The sequence below is a fragment of the Sorex fumeus genome, unplaced genomic scaffold, assembly GCF_029834395.1.
Source record: "Sorex fumeus unplaced genomic scaffold, SorFum_2.1 ptg000094l, whole genome shotgun sequence".
In the NCBI taxonomy this organism is placed as follows: domain Eukaryota; kingdom Metazoa; phylum Chordata; class Mammalia; order Eulipotyphla; family Soricidae; genus Sorex; species Sorex fumeus.
This window is the reverse complement of record NW_026606151.1, coordinates 5,572,166-5,597,573: the sequence shown is the minus strand read 5'-3', so window position 1 is coordinate 5,597,573 and position 25,408 is coordinate 5,572,166. Positions and strand designations below refer to the sequence as shown.

The 25,408-nt window shown below is 43.2% G+C and overlaps 1 protein-coding gene across 7 annotated transcripts in view; it reads right to left on the bottom strand.

Annotated features, from left to right (window-relative positions):
• The window catches only part of PHACTR1 (phosphatase and actin regulator 1), a 565,331-nt gene that overhangs the window by 96,356 nt on the left and 443,567 nt on the right, over nucleotides 1–25,408 (bottom strand). For 5 of the 7 annotated variants that reach the window (XM_056132319.1, XM_056132320.1, XM_056132321.1 and 2 more), the window contains 2 exons: nucleotides 7,579–7,746; nucleotides 4,802–5,005 (listed from right to left, as the gene is read on the bottom strand). In XM_056132319.1, coding sequence (XP_055988294.1) covers nucleotides 4,802–5,005; nucleotides 7,579–7,746 — 372 coding nt within the window. The remainder of the gene's footprint in view (nucleotides 1–4,801; nucleotides 5,006–7,578; nucleotides 7,747–25,408) is intronic. The other 2 variants (XM_056132324.1, XM_056132323.1) reach the window with 1 other exon arrangement.

Genomic DNA, 25,408 nt, shown 5'->3' with positions numbered 1-25,408 from the left:
GGTCTTAAGCATGGCTGTGCCTGCTTCCGGAGGATTAAAAAAACTATTGGTTCTAAGTGAAGACTCTGGAGCAACACAAAGTTAGGGGAGTATATATGTATTTGTCAGTTATCAAATCATCCCCAAGTGTTTAATTTCTCTGAATTCTACTTTCTTCCTCTCAGAAAGGGAGAGGATAATGATATAAATGTCCATCTCATTAGACTCAATGGTACACCTTCAAGATCTCAGAAGCATAGCTCCCATTATTATTATCCAAGGGAATGTGAGACTATGAAGTATCAGCAAGTTGTATCACCTATCCCAATGGTACTTAAGGGGTCCCTATCATTGTGCATTATGCAGAAGATGCAAAGTAGACACATGCTATTTCACATCTGGATTCTGGGTTTCTGGAGAAGTGATCAATGAAGATTTACAAAGGTAGGACACAGTGATTTTGGTCTCAGCCTCAGTCACCCTCTCCTTCGATAAGCAGTTATTATTTTCCGAGGGTGAGCTATAAGAATCATTTGAGAATCACTCACCTCAAATAACATTCAGTATTCAATCAATGCCCTGAGCATGGGATGGAAGAGAATCTGATAACTAGTAACTCCTATTCCTGGCCCTAACCTGCTACTATGCCTACTGAGGGAGAAGATGGCATGGAAGTGGATCATGATAGGAGAAGAAGAACCATTTGGGAGACCTTCTGTCCAGCTGAGGAGTGGAGAACCTTGGTAAGATAGTCACCTAGTTAAGAATCAAATGCCAAAGCAGAGCTGTTTTTGCCTCTTTTTCCCTGGTCACCTTGGAAGTGACCCAGTTCAGGCTCATGTTTTCTTCCGCCAGTCCTCTACCAGGCCATTGTCACTCTCTATTAATCATGCTTAATGTCTTGTGTTTCCTTTCCAAATCATCAGAACAACAGACATTGAGAAAATGCTTAAACTACAAAGTCTCAATTTAGAGCTCTAGAAGTCTCAGTTTATTAATTCTTTCTGACGTGGCCCAGATGTCTCTAGAGTAATTAGTAACAGAACAGGGTTAATGTAACTGCCTCATGGTGATAAAGATTCATTAGGATTGACTGCTCAGTAACAAGAATTAAGCAAGTCGAATTGAGTTTAACCTAAAAGGGTAGCATCAGACTCGCAACCTATTGAACTCTACCTAGCGTGTCTTCATTATATTTAATGATCTAGCAGATACAATATTATTCCAGGTCAACATTATTAGTTTTTCTTATTTTTATCCATTTGTTCCAAACTATATGATGGCAAGGCTTACCAACATATATAAGTTCACACTCTTTGGGAAAGTAGGAGGGAAATGAGAGAGATTGGGCTGATTTCACGATCTTAACAATTTGCAAGAGTTTTGTAGACTCCAGACTGGCCAAGTTTGGGTCTCAAGTGTGCTGAAGCTCAAGTACACCTTCATTAACTAGACCAGACAAATCAAAGTATTCTGGGAGTTAAGAAATGCTGCCAATTTCCCTTTAGAAGTATCAACTGGTCTCTTCTTTCTTTCCACTGCTATCAGCCAGATGCTCATTAGTTCATATTTCAATGAATCTGAGTTCTAAAATAGTCTCTCTGGCACAAGTCATCCAATTTAATTCAACTAGTGTCTCTGAACAGTGACAAAGAGAGCTGGCCTAGATGGTGGCTTGTCGGCTTGTCTGATGAGCATTCCGCATCAACTCCTGCTACTGTATATTATAACAATCATTTTCTCAAAGGCTAGTTTTTATTGTATTGCTTCCCTGAGATAAAGCTTCCTCCTCAACTCAGCAACCCCATCAGTGACCTCTGAGCCTTCATCCAAGGTCTTCTTTTCTGGAATGTTCTTCTGTAAATGCTCTTGCTGCTGTAAGGGACAGCTAAGTTTCAGTCACCTCCAGTGACCTTGTATCAGACCAAATTGAACTATAAATCTTTCTCCTAACAGTAGTTATCTTGGCACGCTAATATATATACATATGTATTCATTAAACAATTATATATTAGGTCTTCTTTGATACTTGGAATCACATTCTGCCTAGAGTAGGTGTGAAGAACAAATGTATACTATATGTAAGGTAAAGGTAAAGGCCCTCCCGTTGATCGTCGATTTGCTCGAGCGGGCCCAGTAACGTCTCCATTGGAGACTTTGTTGTTACTGTGTCTGGCATATCTAGTACTCTCGGTAGCTTGCCGGGCTCTCCGAGAGGGGCGGAGGAATCGAACTCGGGTCGGCCATGTTGGCCGCTTGTAAGGCGAACGCCCTACCCGCTGTGCTATTGCTCCAGCCCGTGCATACTATATGTTGGGAGTTATTTTTTTCTATATTTAATCTTTCTCTAGGGAAGTTCGACATCAAAACCTTTAAAAAAAGTAAACAGCTCTTAAAAGGAATGTAATTTAATCCCAGAATTACAATGAGCGATTCTAGTCTTAGAAATAAATCAGGGAAAACTTGGAGAGGTTTATAAAGAATAAAGCTCATGATTGAAGATGCTTGCTGGTGTGTGTGTGTGTGTGTGTGTGTGTGTGTTTGTGTGTGTGTGTGTGTGTTACAACAGAAACTGAAAAATCCCTTAGGGGTCTGTCAAGAAAATCCTGACTAATTCTTAACAGTTAATAAAATCACATTTTGAAATATTTGCACACAGGAGAATCTGCTCACAAAACATCACCAAGTGTAAGAAGCAGGTAATAGAAGAATACATCCAGCAGGTTCTCAATGAATGCTGCTTCCATTCAGTGTCATTTTATTACAGTTTTGATGGAAAAGAAGCATAATGGGCTCCTGGCCAGTGCTCCTGTGTATGTGGAGTATTCTCCTAATTGTGGGTTTTCTCCAGGCACTCGGCTTCCTTCTGTGTCCCATACATGTGCTCCTGTGGTTCCCTGCGCATCTCAGTTGTGCCACTCTAAGTGTGTGTGTGAGACGATGATTGAATGGCAACTTGTCCAGGGTTAGGCACCTACCTTGTGCCTATGCTGCCAGAATAGGCTCTGGGCACCCACAATCCTGAACTGGAGAAAGTGAGATGGAAGAATGAATGAATAGAAGTACAATTTACCATGATAAGGGTTTTGGTCTTTCTTTAGAAATTTGTTATATGTATATATGATATATATGTATATTATATTGTGTGTGTGTGTGTGTGTGTGTGTGTGTGTATAATACTCAGGAGTAACTCCTAGCTCTGCACTCAGGAATTATCCCTGGAAGTGCTTAGGGGAACCATATGTGATTATGGGAATTGAACTCAGGTTGGTCAAGTGCAAGGGAAATACCCCACCTGCTGTACTATTTCTCCAGCCCCAATTTGGTGATATTTTTGTGACCAGAAATAAGTAATGCCATAAAAATCAACTCTTATTTATATTATTTTGTGTTTGATAACAATGACTTCTCTAGATATGGCTTCACTTAGAGTTGGATTTTCCAAGACCCTATCAAGGACATTAAGTGAGGTCTACTACCCAGTGACATTTTACTTTACCATAGAGAAAAGGGACATCCTGAGTCATCTCTCATAGGGAAGCTTGCAGAAGATTGTTTTTCTCTTTATTGTTTTATATGCATTGAAATTAAGGAGCATGGAACTAAAGTATTATTAAGATGTGGAACTGTACCTTTAGCTAGAAATGGCCTCTTTTCAACTACGAACATTGACTGGGATGGATGCATGCATTGATCAAGTAACCAACAGAAGTCATGTTTAAGAAGGACACAAATAAAACTCAACACCATGTGCGAGACATCTTGCTATCCTGGAAACTGCACCAGAGAAGGAGGATGTGGAATGAGGTTCTGGGACTCCATTGCAGAACTCCTGTCACTGTCAGCCTTGCACCCATCACTCACTCTCTTTGTCTCATTTCTATTGTGTGAAATAGAGGATTGTTCTCACCCTCCATTCCCATGACTGACAAAGATAGATAAGAAACTATTCCTGAATCCAGCCAAATATTGTAAATAGGCAATTGATTTAATATGAGGCAGAGTTATGAGCTCCGTGTGAGAGGCCACTTCTGAAATAGTTCATCTCCGACTATACCACCACGTGGATCACAGGCTGCCACAAACTCTGGAGTCAGGCCACTGCCATCTGATGCAAGGCCCAATTTAATTGCATGAGGACAATTTCCAAGGGCACTTTAAAAAATCATTTTAGGACAGAAACCTTTTTTCTTTCTTTTTGGATCATACCTGGCAATGTCAGCAGCTACTCCTAGATCTGCACTCAGAAATTGCTCCTGGTGGTGTTTGGGTACCAAATGGGATTCTGGGGATAGAGTCCAGTTGGCTGTGTTGAAGGCAAATGCCCTACACACTGTACTACTGCTCCAGTCCCCAGCATCCTTCTTTTAAAAGTATTTCCCACAATACTTGGAATGTTATGGTCTTTATCTTCTCTCCCCCCAACCTCCCTTCTTTGGTTAAGATACCTGAATTTTAGAAAATATGTCAAATAATTTAAAGCGAAAAATAAATAAATAAATAAAAACTTTGAATAAGCTCATTGCAAAGGGAAAAACCTTATCACTGCAAAGAATTTGATATTCAATGGAATCGACAAATTAGTCTCAGAAATACCATGTAGCTGTGGACAGGCTCTTGGCACATGGAATGAGCATATCAGAAGCTTTTTGACACAAACACACAACCCAGGCCACGACGCCGTGTATCAAGACACACAAAGAAACACTCCGACTCCCAAGGTGGGGGGGTCCCTCGCAGAAGGCCTGAGAAAAAGAAGATGCTAAAGCGCGTAGACCATGTCCCTTGAAGGGAAGGGGCTGCACCCCGAGGCGGGACTCACCTGTTAAGTGGTTGGCAATCCTGGCAGTGGGTTTGGGAAGCAGGGCGGGGGGCTGCTTGAGAAGGGGCAGCTGCTTCACTGGGGTCTCTTCATGGTCTCCAGAGAAAGCAGCAGGTTTTTTGGGGGGCAGTAGCAGGACTGGTTTGGCGGAAGGATCTTGGGGCAGGAGTCCAGAGTCACTGGCAGAGGGACTGTCTTCAGACACTGAGGGCACAACCACAGGACACACAGGAGACATTACACAGACGCTGCTCAGGCGGGCGGGTGGTGGGGCCCACGGGCCACGTGGACAGGGACAAGGGTTAGCGACACAGCAGAACCGAGAGCCCAGGCACTCACGGGCATGCAATGGTGAGGACACCAGTGGACCAGAGAGAGGGGGACACGTGCCAGGGAAAGGCGGGTAGAGCAGGAATGGGCAAAGGAAGAGGACCCCCTCCCATTCAGCCAAGACCACCCTGATCCTCAACTCTTCCATGACGGTACATGTTCTGTGGACCAGCATAACTCCCAAATGTTGCTCTGAGGCCAGTCAGTAGCGAACACTGGAGTCTTCCATCCTTCCGCCAGACTGTCTGGGCTTTCCAGAGAGTGTTAGAATATAGATGTAGGATGTGAGGGGTGGGGGAACGGGGGTTGCAGCTGCGGCTGTGATCTCCACTCCCTGGGCCCAGAATACCTAGTAGGGCTGCAGGCTTCAACCAGTGAGTGGCTGCTTTTATAGGGACACTTCCCTGGACTCTCTTGCCCCCCTTCCCCTGCACACACTGGTCCTGCAAACTCTAACATGGCAAAGGCAGGATGCAACAGACTGTAGATTTTTCTTCCCTTTTCTTCTTTCTGTTCACTTATTTTGATTTTTTAAAAAAATTTTGGGGCCAATACCCAGTGGTGCTTGTGGCTTATTTATTCCTATTTATTCCTATTTCTACACTCAGGGATCATTCCTGGTAGGGTTTGAGGGACCCTTTGGGGTTTTGAGGATTGACTCCCTTGGCTGTGTGCAAGGCAAGTGCCCTACCCACTGTATTATCGCTCTGGCTCCAATACTTGTTTAGATTTCTGTTCTGTCTTGGGATCACAGTTCTTTCCCCGGTGGAGATGGAGACCCCAATGGATTCAGCCACCCAGGATGCCACTTTGGGTCCCTAGAACGGCAGTGTCACTGCTCACAGTGACAGTCAAATCCATCTCAGTCAGATATCATTAGGAAATTCAGGTACAAAACTCGCGGCTGTTTCATTGGAAAAATGAGTCATGGGGCCAGGAACATTGCACAGCAGGTAGGGAACTGGCCTTGCATGCAGTCAACTTGGATTTGATCCCTGGCACTCCATAAGACCCCCCCACCCCCCCACCCCGAGCTCTGCCAGGAAAGATTCCTGAGCACAGAGACAGGAATACACCCTGAGCACAGCTGAGTATGGTCCCCAAACAAAAACAAAATAAAAAGTAAGCCCAGCTTGGGTGTCAGTGGGGGAGAATTAGATCACGGCCTTCCTCCCTGCCCCCCTCCCCCCACCCACCCTAGGGGCTGCCAGAGAAAGAAGCTTCTCAGGGACTCAGGGATTCTTCCCTCATAGGGGTAATCTCGGTCCCTGAACTCAGTCCTGGAGCTGCTAACATCCAGGAGAAAGGGAGGGCACAAGGAGGGGGCAGCAGTTATGGGTGCAGCTTCGGGCTGAGGTGGACAAAGGCCACCCCTCCCATCTGGCCCGAGCTTGCTGACCCGGGTATGAGGGTCACACAGAACTCACTGACCAATTGTTGGAATTCCAAAGTGGGCCCAGGCCTGCTCCTCATGGGCAGTGGGGAGGGTCTCGGAGTTGACCTCTGAGGGAATGGATACTGGTACTGGGCCCTCTCTGGGGTTTGGACAAAGAGGAGGAGACTCATAGGCCTCAGAAATCACCATGGGGGATGGAGTGATAGGACAGCTGGTAGGGTGTTGGCTGATTCGGGTTTGATCCTTGTTACCCTATAGCGTCCCCTGAGCCCCCTTCTACACTCAGTAATTTTTGAGCACAGAGTCAGGAGTAAGCCCTGAGCACCTTTGAGTACAGCTGAAAAGCTCCCCCCTCCCACCAAAAAACAAACAAACAAACAAGCAAACAAAAAGAAACCTGCAGAATTTTAACAGTCAACTGTGTCTAGTATAACGGACATGAACACATCGGTTGGTCTGATCTCATAAGTGATGCCATTAACTAGACTGATAGGACCTTTAGCTGGCGTCCTGGGAGCAGGATTCAAGGGCAGGCTCACAAATCTTTGAACAAGAGAGGCAGGTACCACACAGAGTGGTGGATTTTTTCCTCCCTTGTTGAACAGAAGTGAATATAGAAAACAAACCATGACATTTAAGATCATCAACGCCACAAAAAAAAAAAAAACTATAATGAGATTAATGTTACCAACGTTTTCTTTTTTTTTTTTCTTATTGGATCACACCCAGCAATGCTCAGAGTTACTTCTGGCTCTGTGCTCAGGAATTACTACTGGAAGTACTTGGGAGACTATAACGGATGTTGGGGATTGAACTCGGGTCAGCCGCATGCAAGGCAAACAACCTACCTGCTGTACTTTCGCTCTGGCCCACCAACATATATTTTTTTTAACTTGATAAAAACACAAAGTGCAAACAACCTCCATATTCTGATATTCCGTGCATATACTCATAGTCTGACTGTGTCTTCATTCTCAGGAAAGCCTTAGGATCATACGATTTGGAAGAGAAGACAAAGTTCCCCAAGGACACAACCCAGGTCGCATATTACCTGTCCCATCCATGATGTCTGAAGGCTGGAGCACCTCATACGAGCAGGGATCCCTGGGCATGGGGACCGGTTCCATTTCGGATAGGGCAGGCAGAGACAGCTGGCTGGAGCTCAGGGATGGCCCGTTTTCCAAGGAGTCGTCGTCATTGGAGATGGAGAGATCCCCATCTGTCAGAGGAGGAGACAGAGTTAAACCACAGTGAGGGTGACAATCTCTCTCTTTTTTTCACTTTTTAAAATGGAATCGCCATGAGATTCAGCTACAAAGCTTTCATGTTTGAGTTTCAGTCATACTATGATCGAACACCCATCCCTCCACCAGTGCACATTTATTTTCCACCACCAATGTCCCCAGTAACTCCCCCTCCCCGCATTCATCACACCTCTCCCCCTACCTCTATGGCAGACAATTCCCCCCATAGTCTCTGCTTTTGGGAAATACAGATACTGAGAGGCTATCACATTTGGTCCTTCATCTACTTCCAGCAGGAGGGTGAAAATCTCTTGAGTGCATTTAGATGCTGGCTACCAACCTTTGTCTGGGTTGGTGCCTAAACAAATCCGTGTTGTTTGGCTTTTAAGACATTTATTTAATTTTCAAGCTTCGACATCTAACAAGACCAACATTTTCCAAATATCTCAGCAAATGTTTTCTCTCCGTCTTTCTAACCACACTATTTTGTTTGCACAACTGACCCTTGAACAATATGGGTCTGAACTGAACCATTGACTTTATTTTCAGCAAATACTGGAAACAGTTTGGAAGACTTGCCACAATTTGAAAAAGACAGATGACTGCATACGCTAAAAATATCCAAACATTTAATACAAAGTTAAGTAAGTCATGAATACATGAAAATATGTAGATCATATTCTGACACATTATTTGCTACCATAGAATCTACACAAATCTGTTATTAAAATGTTAAACTGATTAAAACTTCCATATACGAAAAAAACCATGAACTGCTTAGAAAAAGGTGAGCAAATGTTATCTTCTTCTTCTTCTTCTTCTTCTTCTTCTTCTTCTTCTTCTTCTTCTTCTTCTTCTTCTTCTTCTTCTTCTTTTTCTTCTTCTTCTTCTTCCTCTTCTTCTTCCTCTTCCCTTTCTTCCCCTTCCCCTTCCCCTTCCCCTTCTCCTTCTCCTCCTTCTCCTCCTTCTTCCTTTGTCGTCATCTTTGTCTTTTTTTCCTTCTTTATTTCTTTTTCATCTTCTTCTTCTTTGGGGACTACACTCAGCAATGCTCAGAGGGCTTACTCCTGGCTCTGCACTCAAGGATCATTCTGGTGGCTTGAGGAACAAATATTGGGTGCCAGTGATCAAACCTGGGTCAGCCATGTGCAATGCAAGTATCCAACCTGCTGTACTACCAGTTCAGCCCTAATAGTAACATTTTGAGGGGTCAAAAATTGTATGTGGACCCAAGAACGAGGCTCAGTGGTAGAGCACCTGTCTTTCATTGGTGAAGCTGTGAGTTTGATCCCCAGCACTCTCCCAAGGCTAAGTATATCCCAAGTCTGCCAGTATGGCCATTATGCCACAACCAAGAGTGTGTTCCCAGCACTGCAATATTTGTTTGAGCTCCCTGGCACCACATTGATTTTTTTCCCCCAGCACCAAAATGGGGTGGTGGTTAGACTCCCTAACTCCACCCAGGCTTGTTCTGGGGCCAGCATTATTTTTCTTTCTTTTTTAAAATTTTTTTGTTATTTTGAGTCACACCAAGTTGTGCTCAGGACTCATTTCTAGCTCTGATGTTCAGAGCTCCCTCCTGGCAGTGCTCAGGGGACCATCCTCAGAGCTGAAAATGAAGCAGGGTTAGCCACATGCCAGATAAGTGCCTTGCCTCCTGTACTATCTCTCTCAGCAGTATTTTACTTAATGAGAATAAAATGAACTTCAAGGTTTTGGACAGTTGATAAAACTGATAGGACCCAGAGATGGGGAATGCAGGACTGGGAATTCCCACTTCGGGAAGCCAAGGACTTCTGTCACTCAGTACCAGGAATGGGGCACTTTAAGACATCAGGAAATCGCTCATTTCTTCTGGCATCCCAGCAGGGCCTTAGCCCAAGGATGCTGGGATTCACACAGCACCTACCAGGGAACAGGCCTGTGGGCAAGCTGAGCTTTGATCTCAGTCAAACAAGGGGGCTGCTAGTTAACACCACGGTAAGGATCAAAGGCTCATGCACAATGGCCATTTGTCAAATCAAAATTCCCCCAGTGTGATTTCATCCTAGCCCAGGGGAGGCCTAGGAAACTAGACATTGAAATTAAATTAATTTTTAAAGAGGACTGAAAGCTGTTCCAGTAAGATGAATAAATACCCAGATGAAAGACTCTAAGTTATGCTTAGCTAGAAATGCAGAAGACTGTAAAGCAATTACCTGATTTAAAACTGAGAGTAGGAAGATTTACTTGTAGAACTGAGGGACTCCAAGGTGACTCTTGGGTAAATAATCCCTTTCCTATGTGAAGCTCCTCCCAAGGGCTTTATTTTATACATAATGACAGACATGGCAAAGGATTCTTTTACCACCTCCTCTTCCCCAATTAGAATTGGTCTCATAGTTTATATTTAACACGGTAACTTCCGAAGGTACAGACTTTTCACAAAATCCGATTCAAGGGCATATCTGAACCTTATATATGACCTGGATTTTTTTATAAGATTATATGTGACCTAAATTTTCTATAGACATGGAACAAAATATAATGGATCCTAAAATATCAAAGCCTGGACACGTGAAGGCTGTGCTTTCCTTTTCTTTCTAGTTCACTTTTTTGAAAGCCCCATATCATTGTGATTAATAGTATGATCATGACAGTTAAGGACAGAAGAAGAGCAGGTACAGACTCCTCGGCCAATCCCAGCTGAACTGAGATGGGAAGGGTCTTGGGTATAAATACCATCTCCCTTCTGAAAGGGATGGTTTCCAATTCTCTTAACATTCTTTCATTTAGCCTGTTTATTTATTTTTTTTAAATTTATTTATTTATTTTTTAATAGTGAGAGACCATGAGGTACAGTTGTAGACCTACACATTTTTGTGTTTGGGCTTCAGTCATACAATGATCAAATACCCATCCCTCCACCAGTGCGCATTTCCCACCACCACGGATCCCAGCATCCCCTCTCCCCCCCCCAGCCCCCATCCCACCCTGCCTCTGTGGCAGGGCATTTCCCTCTCTCTCCTTTTGAGTGCTGTGGTCTGCAAAAGAGGCATTGAGTGGCAATCATGCTTGGTCGACAGTCTACCCTCAGCATGCTCTCCCATCGTGGGCGGATCCTCCCAACACCCTTTGTTTGGTGTTCCCTTCTCTTTCTGAGCTCCCTTTTCCCCTAACATGTGTGGTTGTCCTCCGGGTCATTAAGTAAAATTCCTGGTACTAATCTCTGCCATACTTGGGTGTTAGTTTCCTATTTTGTTACTTTATGTTCCCCAGATGAATGCAATCTTTCTATGTCTATCCCTTTCTTTCTGAGTCATTTCGCTTAACATGATACTTTCCATGTAGTACCACTTGTATGTAAACTTCATGACTTCGTCTTTTCTAACAGGTACATAGTACTCCATTGTGTGAATGTGCCAGAGTTTCTTCAACCAGTCATCTGTTCTTGGGCACTCAGGTTTTTTCCAGATTCTGGCTATTGTAAAGAGTGCTGCAATAAACGGATGCCATATGGGAAGCAACTATGCTCCAAGTTCCCGGTTGTTGGAATAATGCTGTGGCTGCCTTTCTGCTTATTATATCTCCAGGAAAGCGTTTTAATTTTGGATGTTCCAAGTGCAATAAAACTCCTGGATGAGATACCCTGAGGAGGGGGCAGGTTTCAGAGCTATTGCGAAGTTCTGCTTCTTTAGAGCAATGATGCAGCCAAATGACTGCTGCCCCTTTTCATAGTTAAATGCGCTGAAGGAGAAACTCAGGAAAGGCTGTAACCGCACCTGAATTCCTTCGGACTCTCTCTACCAAATCTGGGTTCCATCAAAGTAACTGACCGAGAACTAGAGCTTTGCCAGGAATGGAGAAGCAACATTACTTACTCTTCCTAGGATGAGTCAATTCTAACAACAACAACAACACATCAGCTCCCTCTGGATTAAAAGGACCTTTGCTACATCACAAAAGCAAAACCACTTTTGAGAGGAAGCATGTGATTTACACTTATTTCATGGTTCCTAATTATACAGCTCTATAGAAAATGTAAGATGGGGGCAGAGATAGGACTTAAGGCACTTGCCTTGCACATGGCTGATCTGGGTTCAATCCCCAGTATTCCATATGGTTCCCCATGCACTGCCAGGAGTGATCCCTGGACACAGAGCCAGGATAAAGACCTGAGCACTGCCAGGTGTGGTTCAAGAATTAAAAAAAAAAGTTAGAAAATCTAAGAATAGCAGAGAAAATTGGGCAGTAATCACCCGTTATCCTTAAGCTAAGTTTTCTTTTGATACTTATTTTCCTTAGATTTACCATACTGTATCAAATTTTATCTTTTTATCTTACTTATTATAAACATTACGATTTGGAAAATTATCTTAATTACATGAGATCAATTATACATATCTATTTATATATCTCCGTATGGTTCATCATAGAGATTTTCCATATTTTATGCTTTTAGTAAAAATGACAACTTCACTATTTATATTTCTTATAAAATCTTTTCTTAAATTAGAATTCTCCCCTTAGGTGAAACCAACAAAATTTATTTGCACTAAGGATTTAAAGTGTAGTGACACATATTTGAATCTCGTAAAATTGATTTTCTAAAAGGCTTTTACATTTTTGTTTTTATGCCACACCTGGCTGTGTTCAGGGGAGACTCATGATTCTGTGCTCAGGGATCACTCTTGTCCAGGCTCAGGAGACCATATGGGGTGCTGGAGATTGAACCTGGGTTGGTCACATGCAAGGCAAGTATCCTACCTGCTGTACTGACACTTAAAAAGTTTTAACTTTTAAAATTTACACAACAGCAATTTATACATAAGCTTCTTAGATTTTGATCATTTCTTCAACATTAACTATATTTTATCTTTATTTTATATTTTATCTATCTTCTATCTCAAACCTACACATCCAGTAGAAATATAACAAATCGTTTAATAGGTACAACAAATTTATTATAATTTAATTTATGCTATTATTTATGACCAAGATCAGTCATTACAGAAGTAAAATCCATTTTATTTAAATTCATAGGGGCTGGAGTGATAGCGCAGAGGTAGGGTGTTTGCCTTGCGAGCTGCTGGCCGAGCCAAGCTGGGTTCGATTCCTCCACCCCTCTCAGAGAGCCTGGCAAGCTACCAAGAGTATCTCGCCCGTGCGGAAAAGCTTGGCAAGCTATCCGTGATGTAGTCGATATGCCAAACACAGTAACAACAAGTCTCAAAATGGAGACATTACTGGGCCCGCTTGAGCAAATCGATAAACAACGAGAGGACAGTGTTTGTTTTTAAATTCATATAATATAGGGAAAGAATAGTGCTGCCAAGTTACAGGATTATTACTTAAAATTTTATACCATAAAAATTAATATATACAAATATGGAAGCATGACTAAAATGGATCTACATAGTCATTGAACAAGAAATTTGCTGGGAATTTATAATGCTTAATAATTCCAAATTTAATCATTCTGTCGGGCTGGAGCGATAGCACAGCATTAGGGCATTTGCCTTGCGCACAGTCAGCCTGGCCAAGCCGGGTTCGATTCCTCTGCCCCTCTCGGAGAGCTCAGCAAACTACTCAGCAAGAGTACCCAGCTACCCAGCAAGAGTATCTCGCCTGTGTGGCAAAGACTGGCAAGCTACCCGTGACATATTCAATATGCCAAACACAATAACAAGTCTAAAAATTGAAATGTTACTGGGCCTGCTTGAGCAAATTGATGAACAACGGGAGGACAGTGACAATCATTCTGTCATAATTATCATTTACTAATTACTAGTACTGTTGTTAGTATCATTAAAATTATCAGTAACTTTACTAACATATTATAAGTGAAATTAGAAAAAAAAATTTTCCCTTGCCTTTAGGAAGAATTTGATCCTCCTGATTAAGAAAAGTCTTATTGCTTATTTATAACATCATCTGTCTCTTTAACACCACCTCTTGTTACCATGGATTGTTGATGTTTTATTCCACAATCTTCTACAGTGATCTGTTATAGCAGTTTTCAAATTGGCACACAGTGACCTCCAGTCACACTTTCTACCAGAACGGTGGGGAAAGTGTGAATAGATGAAAATGCAGAGAATTGGAAGAGGTGGGCAGTCGTGCTCAAACTCCCCCAGGTATCACATTTCCCTAGAGGGCAGTTAAGACAGATTTCTGGATTCTGCCTCTGGAGATTCTCAACCAGTGGAATTTAATGAGATGGGGGTGGGGGGGTGGGGAGATGTGTGACAAATTCTTCAGTGATGCAGAAGCTGTCTTTTTTTTCAGGTCAGTGCTCCACAGTTTGAGACACATAGGATTGGAGAGGAGAGGCAAGAGAATCTGGAGGAACAATTGTGCCCTGTAATGAGGTTTAGGGCAGGAAGGGTTGTTCTGTGACAAATGGAGAACAGATAGTTGCCTGAAACCTCAAATGGGACAAGAAAGCAGGTGCATTATCTAATGATGGATCATTGATATAAACTTCCCCAGAAGACAGTGGGATTAGAGAGAACTCCAGAGTGGGAAAGGCAAAACAACATCAAGCTAGATGCAGAGCCATCTAATGAGGCAAAATTAGGAAATGGAAAGTAAGTGCAAGTGTAGGTTCAATATTATGGATTTTACAAAGGTAGGGGAGAGATGTGAATAAAATTTCCTCAAAGAAGTTTATTTGGACATACAGATGACCAAAAGAAAGGTATGTGAAAAAATGCTCAGGGAAATGCACATCAAAACAACAATGAGATGTCATCCTACACCAGCAAGATTGGCACACATCAAAGTGAACAAAAATAACCAGTACTAAAGAGGATGTGTGGGAGGGGAAGGGACCCTCATTCACTGCTGGTGGGAAGGTCGACTGATCCAACCTTTTGGTAAAATACATGAACAGTCCTTAAAAATTTAAGAATTGAGCTTTCATATGAGCCAGCAATCATGATTCTAGGCATATACTCCAAGGCTCCCAAAAAATATTTTCTCAAAAGTCATTTGCACTCCTGCAGCATTATTCACAATGCCACGACCTGGAAACAAACCAAGTGTTCAAGAACAGATGACTGAATAAAGAAACTAAAGTACATAAACACAATGGAATACTACTGGGTTACAAGAAATGACGAAATCATGCAGTTTGCCACTATGCAAAGGAGTCTGAAAAGTATCATGTGGAGGGCAGTTGTTCCGGAGGAAAGAATCAAACACAGAATAATCCCTCGCATATGTGGGAGAGAGAAACAACAGCAGGTGAATAACAAATGCCCCAAAGCAATGGGTCTTGAGTGGGGAACAGGCCATGGGGAAGTGGAATGGGGGACTTCAGGCAATGATGGAGGGAAGTGGACACTCTCGGGGAAGGAGTGATGCTGGATTGTATTATGCATGAAACCCCACCTTTCACAGCTCTGTAAATCACAGTACATAAAGAAATGTGCCAGCCAAGGAGGCAAGCAGGGTGGTGGGAAGGAACCTAGGGATATTGATGGAGAGAAGATGATACTAGTGGTGGGATTAGTGTGGGAACACCATATGCCTGAAACTCAATTATGAATAGTCTTATAAATCAGTTTCTCAATAAATTTTTTTTAAAAAAACAGTTAACCAGATAGAATTTTGGGGGGCTTTCCAAGCAGTATTCATGGGGCAAAGGGGCACTTCGGGTGCTATTTGGCCTATTAGGTCCACAGTTCAATGCTCAGGGCCACCAGGCTCCTCCTAGTCATGGTAGGGAGGAGGGATCCAGGGCTATATCAGACATTTTTGGGGGTAGGAATCATGTGGTATCAGGCATGCAAGTCAAGACCATGCACACACAAGGCACACATCCCTGATCTCTGAGCTCTATCCCTGAAATATCAATTTAACTTCAATTCTAAAAACCAAAATTACCTTTGTATAAATTCAAGCTGACTACTGAGTGATTTGCTAGGATATGACTTATTGTTAATACAAAATATACATTTTTAAATGCTTTTTTTTGGTTTTTGTTTTGGGACCATACCCAACTGTGTTTAGGGCTTACTCCTGGTTCTATACTCAGGGATCACTCCTGAGGCAGCTTTGGGGAAGCTTATGGGATGCTAGTGATCAAGATTAGTTTTGAGCACACACAGCAAGCGCCCTACCCACTGAAATATCTCTTCAGCTCCTGAAAGCTATTTCTACTTGGACAAAAACCTTATTTAATAACTAAAAGTTGAGCGGGAGCACAAAGAACTGCTTTACACCTAGATGCAATCAGTTTCTTACAAATCAGAACTGTTGAGGCTGGACTGAACCGTCAGCATGAGCCCATGTAGATTGTACCACACAACAGGTAGGAATATAGGGACCCATGAAAATGGGCGAGATTTCTGGCCCAGCCTAGTCTTTGGGATGCAAATTTTAAATACTTGTAGCCAAAGAAAGGTTTGATTTAGGTTTTGTATCTCTTTCCTTAGGCCAAAATTTACTCTTCTCCAGACACTAGGAAACAATACATGCTTTGCCTTCCTCAGTGTTCTTTTTGTAACTTCTTTGGATGACATCATTGTATTGTGCCCTGTAGAGGTATGATGATCAATAAAAGGAGACCTCAGGACACTCAGCCTTTTGTCACAAGATCAGAGTGAGTTCAGTGGCCCTCCATGAAATATAATAATTTCTCTCGCGTTCCTTATCTCAGCGCCTCCAACTGAACCAACATTCACGCAACAAGACCACACATGCTAGGGGGAAAGGGAGCTCAGATAGAGAAGGGAACACCAAATAAAGGTGTTGGGAGGATCCTCCCAGGATGGGAGAAGCATGCTGGAAGTAGACTATAGACCAAACATGATTGTCACCCATTGCCTCTTTTGCAAACCACAACACCCAATAGGAGAGAGAGAACAAAAGGGAATGCCCTGCCACAGAGGCAGGGTGGGATGGGGGGGATGGGGGGTGGGAGGGATACTGGGATCCGTGGTGGTGGGAAATGGGCACTGGTGGAGGGATGGGTACTTGATCATTGTATAACTGAGACCCAAGCACAAAAATTTGTAAGTCTGCAACTGTACCTCATGGTGTCTCACTAATAAAAATTAAAAAAAAACAATGAAAATAACACTTTAAAATGAAGGGTTAGAGAGATAGCATAGGAGGTAGGGCACTTGTAAGGCACATGGCCAAGCTGGTTTAATCCACAGCAATGCCTGTGGTCTCCTGAGCACCACCAAGAACACAGAGCCTGAACACAGAGCTACGAGTGTTAAGCACTGCTGAATAGAGTCAAGAGTAAGCCCTGAGCACTGCTGGATGTGATTCCCCTCCCAAACACACACACACACACACACACACACACACACACACACATACACACAAACTTTTAAGTGATAATAAAAGCTGTGGGGAGGGAGCAAAGGCTTGGAGCACAGGCTTGCATACTGAGCCCCAGATTTGATTTCTGACACTTGTTGGTCTACTGAGCACTACTGCTATGCCCCCTCTAAAACCTGAAGTTTACAACTATAATAAACACACACAAGCACAGACACAGACACACACACACACACACACACACACACACATGCAGAGATTTGTGTAGGTTTTGTGAAAAGGAAGCCAGATAGATTGGTCTGACTCATCAAACTTTTTGATTTTTAATTTGCTAATTAAAATGTATGCATTCTATATAACAAAAAAAAAGCAGCATAATAGGAAAGTAGGAGCTCCATGGAGCTAATTAAAGAGTAATTATTGCAAATCTGAAGAGTATTTGCACAAATCAATAACAATTGAGTCCCAGGTGCCACTTAGGAAGTGCATGGCCTTGCTAGGAGGCAAAGGGACACCAATGAAATGACCATGGGTGGCACTTTGGCTTAAAAGGGTGTTTGATGTAACACAAGTACAAGCACAGGAATGGAGAATGACACAGACATGGTCATTAAAATGGGATCCAAATGGAATATAGATGACGATAGGAAAGATTCAGAAATGAACTAGGCAGATATAAGTAATTTAACAACACTGAACTTTTGGGAGGGTTACATATTGCAGCCAGCACAGCAGGTAGAGTGTTTGCCTTGAATGCGGCCGACCCAGCCTACCTGAGTTCGATTCCTCCGCCCCTCTCAGAGTATCTCGCCTGCACGGCAAAGCCTGGCAAGCTACCCGTGACATATCCGATATGCCAAACACAGTAACAACAAGTCTCACAAGGTTACTGGGCCCGCTGGGGCAAATCGACCAACAACGGGAGGACAATGCTACAGTGCTACAGTTGTATACAATGCTTAGATGTATAAAAAAGTGGAAAATTTGCTGCATGGCTAAATTCAATAAAATTTATTGTCAGAGGGCCAGAGTGCTCTGGTGCTCCTGACTTCGGGAGGAAGTCCAAATCCCAATTCCTCACCTTTCTCTGCAGGACCACCCTTTTGCTAGGAGGTGTTACTGATTGCCTGTCCCTTCATGTGTGGCAAATCTATGCAGCAGATAGATGCAGAGGTGGATCCTGAATTTGGCACCTTTCCTTCCCCTTCTTGGGCCAGTGTTGGCTCAGGACTCAGAGGTTTCCCTGGTTGCTGTGCTGTACGTGGGCCTGTCTATAGTTCTCAGACCCCTCTGTTCTTGGCTTTATCATCACTGAAGGGATCGGATGCCATTTGTTTACTGCTTAAATGACTCAGAGACTCCAAGAGAGCTATAGAATGCTACAACGGACTCCTTCAATCCGTAACAGTCTGGCAATGCATGGAAAAGAATGCTTTTCCCGACATAGGTGCAAGGAAAGGGAAGGTACCATGAAAGGGTGGAGCTCCTCTCTCAGCAAAGGGAGATGCCAGCGTTCACAGTAACTCATTATCAGGAGATCTGGAGGGGATTGGGGAGTATCAGGCACAGTGGATGGAGCAGGGCTCTGAGTGGGAAGTCCTGCCTGCTTGTTTTTGCCATGATGGCCTGCAACAGATCACCACTTTAGGGACATCCATGCGTCTCCAAAACAAAAGGGCCAGTAAGAGTCTGGCTAAATGCCCTCCAGATCCAAGTATGAACTGCACGCAAAAGGAAGAGATGAGAGAAATCCCCTGAAAACTTGCAAACAAGCCTAAAATAACAGATAAAACAGCAAGTCATGATCCACAAAGGGTGGCCTTTCCTAGAATAAATTTCCTCTACTTGGGTATATGACAGCAAGAAATAGGAAGTACACTGGTAGATTTCAGGATTATCCTCAGTTAAGTTTTATATTTTTATTAAAAAAAAAAACCCCGGTGAATAAAATCTGGAGACAACCCAAATGTTCAAGAACAGATGACTGGGTAAAAAAAAAACTATGGCACATAGCTGATAAAGACACAATGTGTCTGGGTAAAGACACATGAGATACTATTCGGCTATAAGAAAAGATGCCATAATGCAAATTGTCTCATATGGATAGATCTGGAGATGAGTATCAGGGAGATGCTGAGTGAAGTGAGAGCGAGAGAGACAGATACAGAACATCTTGCTTATATGTGGGATATAAAGAAACATACTAAGGTAATATCAAATGGCCAAAGGCAACAGAAACCGAGTACTGTTTTTCAGCAGGAAGCTCACCATGGCAGTGGGTCAGGGTGGGGTGGGGGAAGTACAAGGATAAAGGTGGCAGGAAGGGGGTGCTCTGGAGGAGGGTGTGGGGGTGGAATGCTGTAGGCATAAAATACTGTCACTAACAGTATTGCAAATTACAGTGCCTCAAATAGAGTCAAAAAGACAAAAATAAAATTGTGTAATTACTCATATCATTTTAAAAAGCAAAATATAGGGCCCCAAACTGATAAGCAAAGTTTTAGTAACAAGCTTGCACTCTGAAAAACAAAAAGTTCCGTATAAAGTACAGAAAGCAGGGGAAAGAAAGACAAGGTAAAGAGAATGGGTAAAAAGTTGGAGCATCTGGACCATCTTGTGTGTCAGGCACTATATACGATAGCAATAAGTTTTTGAACAATATATAGTTAATGTCCTTCCTTTTTTTTTGCTTTTTTGGGTCACACCCAGTGATTCTCAGGGGTCACTCCTGGCTTTGCACTCAGGAATCACTCCTGGCAGTGCTTGGGGGGACCATATGGGATGCTGGGAATTGAACCTGGGTCGGCCTCTTGCAAGGCAAACACCTTACCTGCTGTGTTATCACTCCAGCCCCTGCTTTAATTTCTTAAGGATGGCAAAAGATCTTATAGCTATTCTTCACAAACATGACACACAGTTGTTACAGTTGGAACTCAAATGATCTTACTGTTTGCATTGGTAGTAGAGAAGAATACTGAGCAATATCATGAAATCATATTTATGCTCCCATTTGAAAGAAAATTATGATGTAAGTGAAGCATCATAAGACAATTTTAGACTGCAACATTTGGAAGTGTTAAGCTAAACTTTGTCAGTAATGTAAAATGCAGAATTTATACATAAATGCCTATGGAAACACAAACACACTTAAATTTACTGATGGTAATCAATAGCTATAATTAAAGCTAAATTTAAAATAGTGAAGCAAATATCTAGGTGAAACCTTGTAGGAGGAGCCCAATGCAGGCAGCTTTTGCTAATTGTTTTCCCATTTGAGAAAAGCACTTCTGTCGAGCCTATTCTAATCAGTTCTCAGTTTGGCCTCCCAGGCAAACTCTTTGACCAACAAGGGCATTTTCACTGAGTGTCTGAGAGATACTCACAAAACGGAAAGGTTTGGGGGCTGAAAAGATAGTACAGTTTTTAGGGTGCTTGTCTTGCATGCGGCTGACCTGGGTTCAGTTCCCCCCTGACCCCATGTGGTTCCCTGAGCCCACCAGGAGTGAGTCCTGAGTGCAGAGACAGAAGCAACCCGCTTGAGCACTGCTAGGTGTGGTTCTCCAAACAAAACAAACACACCAACAAACAAACAAACAAACAAACCCCAGAAGGGTTCTGCCAAGAAGTAGCACTCTGCTGGAGGTGGTCCTAAAATTGGAGAGCTCTGAAAAAGACTTTAGTGGCTTCTTTTTCCACATCAGTAAACTTTTTCAACCCATGAGGTGGTATAAACAGTTTTGTAACCCATTAAAGTGTCACTTTAGCAACAATATACAGAACTTTGAAAAAGCTTCTGTGAATCCAAATGACCCTTTAAATCAAAGCAATCAAAACCACTAGCTGCTCTGATAGTCAGCAAAATGATGTGTCAAGCAACAGTTTAGAATGATTTATCTAAGGATTTCCCTTAGAAGGCAAAGAGTTTTAAGCCTAAGAGGTTGGAAATGGCTCTATGGTATTTGCCAGTTTTCACTGGAGATATTTCCTTCAACTTGCTTGAGTTCAGCAGTTGATGTGATGTGATGTACCCACAGATGACATTTTGTAGGACTTAAAACATAAGTGGATAGTTATATATTCCTCTGAAACACTGTCTATTTACAAAGTAATCTATCTGACTGTTGAGTATTATTTGCACAATCATGAAGCTAGTCCATGTATTGTTTTGCTTTGTCCACATCTAGCAATGATCTCAAATCAGGATCTTGGTGAAAGTGATCACTCACATGTAAGCCAAGTGTTATCCTACCTCTCCAGCCTCCCCAAATCAATCTTCTCTTTTTTTTTTTTCTGGTGAATTTTCTTTCCTGATGAGGAGAAATCTGCCCCCTATATTCCTCTCCCACACCCACCACCTGCCTCTCTCAGTATTTGTGTCCTTAAGGCAGTCACTGCAGGATTCTGTAGGAACAGAGAACCAGTATTTTCGGAATCCACCAGGGACAGAATTTTCCACCTTATTTATCTGCTTGTAGCCAGAAGTTTTCCAACTATTCTAACCTGCTTAATATACGTAGAAAAAATTTACAAGGTTTAAGAAACTCTCTTACTCTGACATGCACATCTTTGTGACTCAGAAAAGTCTGTGTAGTGTCTACCCCTCAGTGTTTGAGTTTATGATCATTTTTCACATGGAATGGAAAGTGTATGTTTTAGTGCTTGGAGAATCACCTTATCTTTTGACTGTTACAATTGTTCTGGACTTAATGTCCTATTTTTATGTCAATATTTTCTCTTTGTTTAGAAGCTATTGCCTAAAACATTATATGTGAGATGCAATGATGTCTCTCAAAAACAAAAGTGGCAAAGACATTGACCTGGAGTTCCTTATTCCAACTACACTGACCTGTTGCTGTGTCCTGCAGGGTCCTTCAGTTCTTGCAGCCTTTTAATGGATCTCAAAGTCAGCACCCACTGCAGAATGATTATCAGCTGCTTCAGGGATGCAAACACCTCATGGGGTTAAATTACGGCATCCAAATCCCAGTTGCCTTTCATTCCCCATCCTTGGAATAGTTAGGTCTCCTTGCAAGTCCACACTGAGCTCACTGGCTCAGATCACTATTTTCAGCTAATAATTCTGGTCCCAATATTTGTTACCGAAAAAGGATTCATTATCATGCCTTTCCCGGGCATTTAGATATCAAAAAATGCAACGTGGGCAGGGATAAATGCAACTAAGAAGAGAAAGTCAGTTTCTCTTTGCTGCTCTTTTATGAGAGGGAGTCTCATGGATCCAAAATGAGGTGATTCATGATTTACAAAATTCTCTTTTCGTAAAAAATATTTTATTTTTATAAAGTTGCTCATAATAATTCATTACGATTTATGAAATTCTTCATGTCAGAGTCAGAGCAGGGAAGTGACAGGGTTGGCCACTTCCAAAAGTCTACATGTAGCTCTGATTCCCTGCCGGAGATCTCCAGTGGAGGGGACACACCCACCACAAGTGGCTATTCAAGTTCCTTTGAACTCACACATTGATGTCAGCATTGCAATCTGATAAGTCAACCATTTCCAAGTGTGACTCACCATGATACATGCCAGCCTCTATATTTTAGTGTGAAAAATGCCATTTCTCCATCAGACACGGCACATTTTCATGCTCTGTTGTTTATGTGGGCAGTGGCTGCTGTAGTGGATGGCATCAATGTGGGTCATTTCCTCTGATGCCCAACACTTTGCTGGACAGAGGAATGTTCAGAGCAGACAGCACTGATAGTAGGCGGAACACACAGGCGGATGGTGACTTGCATCCAGAAATGGGCAGTGAAAGAGCCTTGTTATCATGATCCAGGGCACTGACTGGTCAGTTTAGGTGGGTGTTACTCACTTAAGACAAAATGCAGTGCCTAGGGCCTTGGGGGTATGCCCAAGGCATGGGCTTAGAAGAAATTCTGAGCACAGTCACTTGGGGAACTTGAAAGTGGGGCCTAGACTCTCTTTAGGCTCAAACTTCAGTTCCTCTCAGTTTATTGAGATGGAAGCAGGGAAAGGGTGGGTTTGGGGCCAGGGGAAGTGGATGGGCAGGCAGAGGGAGCAGACACAGTCAGAGGACTTATCTACAGCAGAGGACCATCACCAAATACTCAGATCTAGACTGGGAGGATCCTTTCCATCCTCTGTCCTTGAGAGGTCTAGCAAGCGTGGAGGGGAGTGGAAGAATCTGCCCCTCCATGGCAGTTCCAGAAACACAGGGGGTTGGTGCCAGACTCACTTCAATCCTGTAGGCAGCAGGGGGTGGGAGACCTCAAGAGAAAGGCCCTGCTGGGAGTAGGGTCCTGGGGTGACATGTGCTCAGAAAGCAGTGACACCAGGGAGTGGAACCAGAACTACGGTTGGGACTCTGAGGAGATGCTGTCCTGGGCAAAGTCTGAGGTCTGCAAAGGTTTGCTAAGTATAAACAGTGGGTCAGCTTTCCTCTGATTGGCTATGTGCCTTGTCTTCTCAGTTCGAAGGTCAGTGTTGGCCAGTGGCTGTGCAATGATTTAGCCTCAGCACTATCTCCCTTGCCCTACTTCCATAAGAAAGTAACAGGCATTTCAGTTCATGGGAACATTTGTCAAAAACAGGGAGAAGGGATGAAGAGAGGGTAAGGCACTTGGCCTTGTATATGGCCAACCCATTCATCCTGACACCAGACCTGGTCCTTCAGGCACTGCCAGGAGTGATCCCTGAGTTACAGAGCTATGAGTAAATCCTGAGCACAGCTAGGAACAGCCTCCAAACCAAATAACAAACAAATACCTAAAACACAATGCTGCACATTTTATGTTTTATATCATTTTTGGTCACTTCTCAGGGCTTAGAGATAATTTTCATTCCCATCATTGAAACAAACAAAAAACAAACACTGTCCTTCCGTTGTTCATTGATTTGCTTGTGCGGGCCCAGTAACATCTCCATGTTGAGATTTGTTGTTACTGTGTTTGGCATATTGAATACGTCACGGGTATCTTGCCAGGCTTTGCCACCCAGGCAAGATACTCTCAATAGCTTGCTAGGCTCTCGAGAGGGGCGGAAGAATCAAACCCAGCTTGGCCAGGCTGGCTGCGTGCAGGGCAAATACCCTACCACTGTGCTATCGCTCCAGCCCATCATTGAAAAGTAAAAATAAATTATTCCTTAAATTATTAAATGCTGGGATTCCATGAGGCATTTATCAGTCCTTTATCTTGTCATTCTACATATTTTATTTTCTGAAATATATCATCAACTTATATGACTGACAATTCTAAATCTGCCATTTTTTTTTCTTTTTGGGTCACACCTGGCGATGTACAGGGGTTACCTCCAGCTCTTCACTCAGGAATTTTTCCTGGCGGTGTTTGGGGAACCATATGGGATGCTGGGAATTGAACCTGGGTCGGCTGCGTGCGAGGCAAAAGCCCTACCTGCTGTGCTATCACTCCATCCCTAAATCTGCCATTTTTAACTGAGATCTCCCTTCACCACTTCAAATCTGCACGGCAGTCTTTAAATGTGGTCAGAGCATATTTTGTGCTCAAACTTGCATCTCTGGGGTTGCAGTTCAGTGAATGTTCCCTGTATCTGTCACCTGAGTTCAACCTGGAATCCTGTGTACCAGTGATGCTAACACATTCCTAAAGCCAAGCTTTCACGGGGTCCTCTTAATTTTCTGTAATTTTCCAGTCTCTCTTCCTCCTCCTCCTCTTCTTCCTCCCCCTCTTCCTCCTCCTCCTCTTCTTCCTCCTCCTCCTCCTCTTCCTCCTCCTCCTCCTCCTCCTCCTCCTCCTCCCACTCATTCTGACTACCCTTATTCTGTGACCCACCATCACATCACCAGGCTACCAGCAATAGTCTGAAATGGTCTCCCTGACTCACATCTTGGTCTCCTTCCAACTCCCTCTCCCTGCAGGGAGTGATGAGGCTGAAAATTAGACTGTGTCGAACATAATCCCGAAGCTCCTCATTGCTCTCAGGACAAAGAACAAACCACCAACAAACACGGTTTGCCTGCTTGCCTGAGCATCCCCAACCCCCTTGCCTTCTGCACACATTAGGTACTCACATTGGTCTCAGTATGGTGGGGCCTCCATCTATGCTCCTTAGTCCTTCCGCCCTAACACCCCTTCCCCCTTTTGACCCCATCATCTCTAGAAGAATCCTTCATCATTCTTCCAGCTTCACCAAGACATCATCTCCGTAAGACTCCAGATCTGAGTGGTGATGCTCCCATGTAACCCTTCCTCTTGTACATTCCCTATCATGAGTGCTGAACACTGGACCCCACCTAGCACCATCAACAGTGACCCCTGGGCCATAATAGGTGTTCTGTAGGTGTGCAAAAGAATGTAACAAGTGACCTATGTGATAGGGGACAAAGAGAAGAAAGTCTAC